The sequence below is a fragment of the Patella vulgata genome, chromosome 3, assembly GCF_932274485.2.
Source record: "Patella vulgata chromosome 3, xgPatVulg1.2, whole genome shotgun sequence".
Lineage (NCBI taxonomy): Eukaryota > Metazoa > Mollusca > Gastropoda > Patellidae > Patella > Patella vulgata.
Genome location: NC_065881.2, coordinates 89,738,453 through 89,748,197, shown reverse-complemented (window position 1 = coordinate 89,748,197; position 9,745 = coordinate 89,738,453). Strand labels below are relative to the sequence as shown.

The 9,745-nt window shown below is 40.4% G+C and overlaps 1 protein-coding gene across 1 annotated transcript; it reads right to left on the bottom strand.

The window, feature by feature from the left end:
* Nucleotides 1–2,486: 2,486 nt before the first annotated feature.
* LOC126815446 (NADH dehydrogenase [ubiquinone] 1 alpha subcomplex subunit 10, mitochondrial) lies at nt 2,487–4,032 on the bottom strand. The gene has a single exon (XM_050541092.2). It carries the CDS (start codon nt 3,903–3,905, stop codon nt 2,700–2,702), a length of 1,206 nt encoding a protein of 401 aa, XP_050397049.1. The 5' UTR covers nt 3,906–4,032; the 3' UTR covers nt 2,487–2,699.
* Nucleotides 4,033–9,745: the final 5,713 nt, after the last annotated feature.

Here is a 9,745-nt window from a genome sequence, read left to right as displayed (position 1 = left end):
CCGCCATTGGAACCACTTTCAAATTCCCAGATTAAAAATGGCGGCGATCATGAAGACGCCTGAGCAGAGTGTTTTATCTCAAGGAACTGTATACAAAGCTTTCATTGTCTGAGACTGTTTTTAAAATGTATTAAAATAAAGCCCTAAAATAGATGGTATCTATAAACAGTCCTACTTTGTTAAAGAATAATCCTATTATTCTATAATTCACTATTGCCAGTTGAGAAATTGGCAAAAATATCATTTTCAACTTCAAATTCAAACGTTGAAGATAGCTATTCCATGGTGGGGGATAGGAAAACAAGGGAGGTAATTGCAAGGTAATTGTGTTATTATTTCCGGTGTGAAGATTTTTAAGTGTGAGAAAGATAACATATGATCGTATAATAGTGAGTTGACAACCTATTGAGCAAAAGACATAGAAATAATTATGTTTTGACTTTCTTAGAAAATATGAAATTGTAACTTTAAACAAAGGACAACTTTGAAATGAAACCTCTACAGACTCTTCGAACAACGCCATTTTGATAACTTCTTTCTAAAAGCGGCAAGTTTTTCTAATAAGTAAACTGGTAGCCGAATTACAATTGTATGGGTATAGCTACGTAACACTTACTGTCGTACAGCCGCGGTTAGATGTAGGGTACTTCCCGCCCGGGATATACTTCACAGAACACCATTTCACGTCGAAAATTCGGGGGGGTTGGATGGCTGAATGGTTAGCGTGCGCGCGCTGTATCATAAAGTCTGTCATTGAGTCGACTGGCGTGGTTTCGAATCCCCGGTTGTACATGACAAGGAATAGGGTCGCCTGTCCAACCTCGTCGGTTTTCTCCGGGTCCTCCGGTTTCCTCCCACTGCTAAAGACCCCTACGCGCAAGCGAATTATTGAAGTAAAATTAAACCATGTGTTAGTCCCGAAATGACCTAGTTTGTGTCGAGTGGACGTTAAACCCCATTTCTCTCTCTCTCTCTCGAAAATTTTCTCAGGGCCGGACCCCCCCTCTTAGAGTGTCATCTTGTCACTCGGGTCCTGAAGTCTCATGAACTGTCACTGTATATATTCATTTGACCGGGCGATTGAGATGGTCAATCCCCATCAGATGATTGTCACATGTTTGGTTCTTTGTGGTTATAAAGGTTAAATTAAGAGAATGTTACAAGCCAAGAAATTATGTAGATTTAGTATTAAAGCAATTGGGAAGATAATTACTAGTCTGAATCCAAATAAGCGTGGTTGTCTCCCTTTAACATCTATCAGGTAGTCCAGAAATATCAGCAAACTACAGACATGAACTGGGGTTTACACCCATTTTACTGTATCAACTGGGCTAACAAAGATGGGCATATACGACATCCCCTTCAGGCGATTCAAACGGGATATAATCAAAACAAGCACCACCTATAAATCTTCAGTAAAACTGGGCCCTGTATCACGAAATTTTAACTAAGAAGATACAATCCAAATTTTAGTAATTTGATTGGATAATATTAGATTGATTTTAGTGCTTAGCCAATCAAAACTGAAGTACTAAAATTCCGTGAAACAGGGCCCTGGTTCTTAATTCCATCCGAACGACTATGACAGTGCAGAAACAAATCCAACCCAAGCCAGGATCGAACCCTGTACATGTACCTCCTGATTGTTGAGCACAAAATCCTAATATTTATATCGTTAGATGGTCCAGCAGTGGGGGTGGGAAATATATTGATATCATTAGAGGAGTCCAGTTGTGTGGGAGTTGGGAGGGATGTAGAAATGTTTGACTATGTGGAACACCCTCAAGTCGATTTCTAGCTACTGTTAAGCAACATGATTAGAGGACTGAAAAACGCATAGAATCACAAGACTTTTTTTTTCATTTGAGAGGGGGTTCAGAAACTTTAACTTTAAATCTATGCTGTCTACAATTAGAACAGCTTGAGAATGGACGCTAAATAAGCTTGTTGACCAATACTATAAGTATACATTTACTTCCTGAATTTTGAGAAGCATTTAATTCGCTTCCATTTAATAAAATGGAAAGGGTTTATTTAATGTTTGTGTGTATAACAGATGTGAAACGGTGTAAAACCGCATTATCAAATAGTATACTAAATTTTGGATATGGTGTGCATTAAAAGACACAGAGAGAGAGAGAAATGGGGTTTAACATCCACTTTACACAAACTAGGTCATTTTGGGACTAACATATGGTTCAATTTTATTTTAATAATTTGCTTATGCATAGGTTCTTTAGCAGTGGGAGGAAACCGGAGAAAACCCACGAGGTTGGACAGGCAACCCTACCACCGGGGAATCGTAACCATGTCAGTTGACGTTATGATACAACGAGCACACGCTAACCATTCGGCCATCCCCCCTCCACCGGCAAGCATTAAGGGCAGAGATCTATTCCCTATAGTTCTCTGTGTGCAGGAAGCATTAAACCTATGATACAACCTAGGTATGTCTTCTCAACTTAGCTCCTGATATAAAATATAGCTTTAATGTCACACACATTTATTAATTTAAAGTTTCTTAAGTTATCATTGAACAAAATTAGATAGTATTTCTTTCAACAGAATCTGTTATTAAGCACTAGAACAAAGTCAAAGATCAATCGGAGTAGATTATAGTCGTCAACATTTCCATTTTCCATACCCACAAATATGGTGATTTAAAACTATGGGAAGAGTTTATAATCCTAACTTAAATCTTAAAATGGTGACTTGAAAAGAGCTCCCCATCCTCTGTAGTTTGGATCTGTTTCTACTGCAGGATCATGATCAATGTAATTGTTTAGCAGATGGGCATCCTCTCCATTCCAGAACATTTCTGGGGCATCAAAAGGTATGTGAAAGTAAAAAAGACTGTTGTGTTCTTCGGTCTGAGACACGTGGAATCTATAAGAACAATAGTCTTCTTCAGCAATCTCACTTAACATCCAATCGACAAACTTAAAGGGGTCTGCATCCAGGTGGGGCTCCAGATCGACATCCTCAAAATCCTCGACTATAATTTCCCAGTCGGGCATGTCAGTGACGTTGTACTGGATAATTTCACTCTTGGTTTTCATTTCTTCGAGGTACTTGTTTTTATACACACTACTTATTTCTGCAATGAAATCGTCCGTCAAAGCAGGGCTTTTGACTTCCCAGGGTACGTTTCGTTTCTGTATCTGCTCCCTTACGTGTGACACAGGGGCATCTAAATATACCACCAGGTGGGGTCGCCACAGCTCACAGATCGTATTTGTTCTAGCATAGTGGAGATGACGATGACCAGGGGGAGTGAGATGTTTGAATTTTCTCATAGCATCAACAAACACCATGTCAGAGAAAACACTCCTCTCAACCACGACGCCCTGTCCAGTATTCAGAATATGCACCAAAGCCTTTAGATAATTGAAGTAGCGAGCTTTATACATCTGCAATTGCGTGTAACCGAACCGCAACAGCTGTGGTCTTGGTACCTTCTGTTCATAAAATGTTGGCATGTCGCAGAATCTTACGTCAACGGGTAATACATCATTAACCATACGAACATCAAAGTCACGGTTCTTTATTTTAAAAATATCATTGGAATCAATATCCGGGAAGAAGTACATGTCAAATTCTTCAGCCAATTTTTTTCCGAATTCAGTCTTGCCCACACCAATATTTCCATCAATGACAATCACCTTGCTATTATCGTTAAATCTCTTTAGTGTATTATCGATAAAAAAATAAAAGTGATTATACGGATGTTTTTCGTAGTTCCATGGTTTCCCTCGACTTTTCAATGTTTCACTCTGCATGCCTTTGACGGAGGTCAAGTTCGCCGATTGTTGTGGGAGCGTTATGCCCACAACGGCTTGAAATCGGGCAGGATGAAGGAACTTGGCAGCTGAACGCTTCAGGGGGCCTTGGAATATATGCGCCATGGTGACACACAAGCTTCTTTAGGGTTCCTAAAGATAAAATTCTGTCTACATTACAAGAAACAAGTGGAAAGACGTCAGTAATCCACCATTGCTGGAGTTGAGTTCGAAGACTCGGTTAACCAGTGATAAAATGTTGTTTGTTGTAAAGGACTGGCTAAAGGAGACTTCTGCAAAGGAAGTGTTCTGGTTGCACTAAAAATAAAAAGTAAATATATTTTATGAAACGAAATTACTCTGACTAAGTTGTAAATTTTCATAAAATAAAATAAATAAATAATAAACTTGTGTAATTTTTTGTGGCGGGGTCCTCCTGAACAGATACAAAACCCATCAGCTAGACAAGACACCAAATATACACGGACATCGTAAACAAACATAAAACGTTTATGACATCAAAAGTAGCGCGGAAACCCGGTCGGCCGGGTTGGCGTTCTCCCGCCAGTTTTTACAGATGATCGGCAAAATGGTATATTTTGCCAACCCACATTTTTCTAGCGATCTTTTTGACATATCCCATTCGAATCACCCAGAGGATCACGGTGTCTAAGTGGGTAAGATTTCCAGCGTTGTCCCCCCTTGTCAGTGATGCAGCGGAGGGCCTGACAAGGACAGCTGCCTAGTCGTCCGAATGGCCCGGAAAACGAGGACCCGTGTACACATTGGCGTGCACGTAAAAGATCGCTTAACAGTTGGAATTCGATATAAGAGTAGACCGCTGTCTGGACAAAATTTCCCTCATAGCACACTGTATGATATGCCCCACTTTATTAGCCCAGTTCGGGGCAGAACAGTAGGACCTTAAACCCCATTTCATTTTATTTTCGAATCACTCATGGTTATAAATTCACCACCTCACATTTGAAAGTTTGCCAACGGCGGAAATTACTTATCACGATAACTGATGATAATGATAACAAATTTAAACAATGTACTGTATTATAAATGAATTCCATTTTCTGAGTTTTTGTTGATAGGTAATTTTGCATTCTTTAAAATAGAGCTATATGAGTAGTCTCGAACAATGAACCCATATAACATTGTTGTTCTTAGTGTTTAACGTCCGCTTCCACCAAAGGTGATATCGCAGACAAGTCTTATAACATGTAGGCCTGCAGCCATTTATAGGAGTAGGTGGGGGTTAGATGGCCCAATGGCTAGCGCGTGCGCGTTGTATCATAACGTTTGCCATTGAGTCAGCTGGCGTGGTTTCGATTCCCCGGTTGTACGTTACAAGGAGTAGGGTCGTTTGTCCAACCTCGTGGGTTTTCTCCGGTTACCCGCACTGCTAAAGAATTATTGAAATAAAATTGAACCATATGTTAGTCCCGAAATGACCTAGCTTGTGTCGAGTGGGCTCTAAACCCCATTTCTCTTTCTTTACAGGATTAGGTATCCAGGGCTAAATCTATTTGTTAAGGTCAACTAAACTTTCGTCAAGGTCGCTGAGATGTAAATAAGGTTAGGGCACGTGATTGTTGGCGAGATTGTAGGTTAGGTCCGGTTAGGGTTAGGGTTGGGATTAGCGCTAGCCATCTCGTGACCTTTGACCAAACTAGAAGTTGGCCTTATCAAATAGATCTAACCAGGTATCCAGTAGATCTGCTGAGCGCCATGGAAAACTCATCACTTTTTTTCCCAAATATTTTATTACTAGGTGGTTTTGTATGTATAATATTATGCAATACTATGAACTATTGTTTCACACAATGCTCCCAAACGCAAAAAATATCGGCCCGTGTGCACAAAAAAAATTGCACGAGATGCACATGAAAACCCCAATATTAACGTGCAGCATTGTGTGTGAGCCCTTTAAAAGCATGTTTTCAACTTAATGTGCAGTACATGAACTGTGAAACGTCAATATGTCGTAATTTGTTGTTGGACGTGTGAAGGAATCGAGCTAGAGATGCCGAGACTTACTGAAAATCAACGGAATGAAGCCATGGGAATGTCCAGGACTGGCATGTCTACACGTGCTATTGCCAGACACTTCAATTGTCATCAGTTCACTATTGTAAGGTTGGTGGAACGTGTTCGAGTTACTGGATCAACACGTGACCGTCAACGTCCTGGTCCACAACGCGTTACAACCCAGGCTCAAGACCGCTACATCCGGGTCACTCATCTGCGTGACAGATTCCGCCCAGCGACTCGAACAGGTGCAGCAGTCGTCGGAAGACAAGGACCAGTAAGTGCCAACACCGTAAGACGTCGTTTAAGAGAAGTAGGACTCCGTGCACGACGACCTTATGTTGGAGCTATCCTCAGGGATCATCACCGTCAGCGGCGTTTGATATGGGCTCAAGGACACCAGACATGGAGAAGAGTAGACTGGCAAAGTGTGCTCTTCAGTGATGAGAGTCGCTTTCATCTTTATCCGGACATGGCACCGATAGAACATGTCTGGGATGAGATTGGACGCCGTCTGTATCGGAGACCACAGATGCACACGATTGCTGCTTTAGAAGCTGCTCTTGTCCAAGAATGGAACAATTAATGCCCCAGGCCTTCTTTCAAACTTTGGTTAATTCCCTGCGTGCGTAAGAGCCCGTGGAGGACACACGCGCTACTGACATCTGTGTCGTACTTTTGGTTTTGACCCCTCTGACTTTGTACCGTTGATTACAGATTAAACATCCATAAGTGTACAAATGTGTTGTTATTGATGTGTTCCCATTTGAATATTGTTCACAATAAGAAGCAAAATAAGTAAGATATGTTTACAGGATCATTTTGCTATACGAAAAACTAAGTGATGCGTTTTCCATGGCGCTCAGTATATATTCCCGCATATATACTGGTACATGACTCTACACGTAGGATACCGCAAATACCGCTCCCGCTATATAGAATTTAAATTCTCCCAACTCACTCACAGTATAGTTTCCGCGCCACTACAAATCAAATGATAATTGACGAACAACATTAATAACAGTGAAAGATTTCCTCGAACTCTGATAACATTATTTAGGGCTAAATCTATTTGTTAAGGCCAACTCAATTTACGTCAAGGTCGCTGAGATGTAAATAAGGTTAGAGCACGTGATTGTTGGCGAGATTGTAGGTTAGGGTTAGGGTAAGCATTAGGGTTAGGGATTAGCGCTAGCCATCTCGCGACCTTTGACCAAACTTGAAGTTGGCCTCATCAAATAGATCTAACCATTGTTTTATAGGCGCACACTGGTCAGCAGTGAATATTGGCTAGGCCGCACTACAAGCACTGAGAGCGATGACATCGATGCTTGTTAATTAGCTCGCAATATTAACTGTTTTCCACCTGCAAATTATATTCTATAAAAAAATATTAGAAAAATAAATAAAGGTGTTTGAATTACATGAATTTCTGGCTAAAAAAAAATGTCCTATTTAGTGTAAATAAAATGAATAAAAACATCATTTTACCCGGACCACTTGACGTTATGTAAACAATGCACTTGCCCTCAAGCCAATAATTGACGCCGCATGAAATGATGTCACGTGTATGCATTTGAAGGTCAATCATCTTATTGTACAAGTGCACTTTTCGTGTATTTTCTGGAATCTCTGTTGTTGATTAAAATAAGACAAGACTGTTGATGGTGGTTAATAGTTCTCTATATTCTTTGGTAAACAGTAATCAACAAATATCACAACAGACAATTAATATAACAATTATTGGTCCAATGCTTAATAGTAAATAAGCTCCAATGTGGATATGGGAATTGACATAAACTTATGTCTCCAAATACAGGTAAATAAGGTCTGTCCTTAGGTATGTGATCTAAGTTGATCTCCCAAGACACGTGTGTAGCCAGCTCTCCCAAATTCTGTCATTTTGGGTCTATATTCCCCATGCATCGCCCAGGGTATTAATCCTATAAATCTACAAACAATATACCCAGGTAACTAAACGCTATAGCCCGTAGACGTTAATTATAATTTATAAGCTCAATTTAAAGTTTAAAACAAAGAATACTGGAGACAGGTGATTAATGAAATATATAAGACAATATGAAGTAGATATAAATGGGTGGTAATTAAGGTGGATTAAGATCCATTCAAATATAATTGACTGAATTATGTAATACTGTGCGGATTAGCATGACGTATTAAACATTTACTATTGAGTCCAAATTCACCCTACTATATTATACAGAGGTATTAGACGTTTTCGCAATACTCCTGTGAAACAGATTGATTCAGGCGTTGGTTTAATATCGTGTCAACTATAATACGGCACATAGAAAGTGTTATCCTTGGGCTCGTGGGGAATCTAACTTGACGTCTTTGACGTTCTAAACTATACCCTGTTCCCTCGACATTTATAAATCATTATAGAAAACCGATTTGACGCAGAATTCTGCCTCCTGACGCACTGTTTCTAATAGTTTTTATCCAGCAATCAGTTTATATTTGTCACTAAATAATTCAGCGAATATAGGCTGTATAGATTGTATCGGGATACCCACAACAGCAACACCGCGTACTATTTTGAAGTTAACGTCCTGCGCAGGGCCGTATGTAGGATTTTAAAAGTGGGGGTGTAGAAGAGTGGTGGGGCGCCATAGCCTCCACGTATGTGATATAAGAAAGTTTCGATCAGGGCAAACGAACCCGTGTGGGCGCCCTTAAAACCGATCGATTGATCAGTGCCTTAAGAGCATTACTGTGTGATCATGATCAAGTGTATTATTTTATAATTGAAAGATTGTCAAATAATTTTTTTTTTTTTTTTTTTTAGATGGGGTGGGGGCGCAGTTTCTGCACCCCCGCTAAATACGACCCTGGTCCTACTTCTTTGCATCAACCCCGCGGGATAATGAAAACGGGCATTCAATACCAAATGTGCTAGGAAGGACATTTTGCCAGAAGAATGTCACTACGGCCAACTGTCATGGGTTCTTTGATGTGCCGCGCAAATTGTACACGTGACCAGACGTTGTTCCTTAGCAACGCTCCGTCCTGCACCAACCCATTTTCTTGTGGAAACCAAGCGGGCAACTTTCTTAGGAAAAACCAATATAGAACCCCAGACCCCTGTGTTAGCGAGCCCTTGTTCGCTGAGTCACTGTGACTCCCGGTCATATGGTGACCTTCAGATAGAACAAACATATATACTCGCTTGAGGCCTGCACGTACAGATTGGACATTTGGAAAAGTCGCTGCCTGCAATTAGATTTTCTGCGTCTTTTTATTAACCTGGTAGGAAATAGATTCAACACGGAAACCTCTCACCTGTCAGGATCCGCAGTGGCTCGCTAACGTGGAGGTTCCGTGTTCGAATCCGGGTTTGTCCGAGGCCCGAGACAAATAGAAAGAAAGAGAGTGAGAGAGAGTTTAAAGTCCACTTGACACAAACTATGTAATTTCGGGACTAACACACGGTTCAATTTTTATTTTAATGATTCACTTGCGTGTAGGGGTCTTTAGCAGTGGGAGGAATCCGTAATGGACAACGTATAGTCGTTTGGATGGGACGAAAAACCGAGGTCCCGGGTAGACATTGGCGTTCACCTAAAAGATCCCAAAGCACACTGGCGTATGCCCGCCTTCATTATAGCCCAGTCGGAGCAGAACAGTTGGACTCTAGACCCGATTTCGCCTGTCATATGGAAGATAGTAATTTGTGTGCTTTATTTAGAGGGGTTAATATAGATAACCCAATATAAATAAAAGATCGTGTAAAAGTTTTCCTGTTATAATCTGTTTATAGCATAAAGTCGGAGGTGGTGACCCAATGCAGAATAAGATATCGTATATCAGTGTTCATGTAATGTATGTATGGTATATCTAATATACACCGGTTTATTATACATAGTTATATCAAGCAATTAGTTTATAAATATAGTCATATATAACAC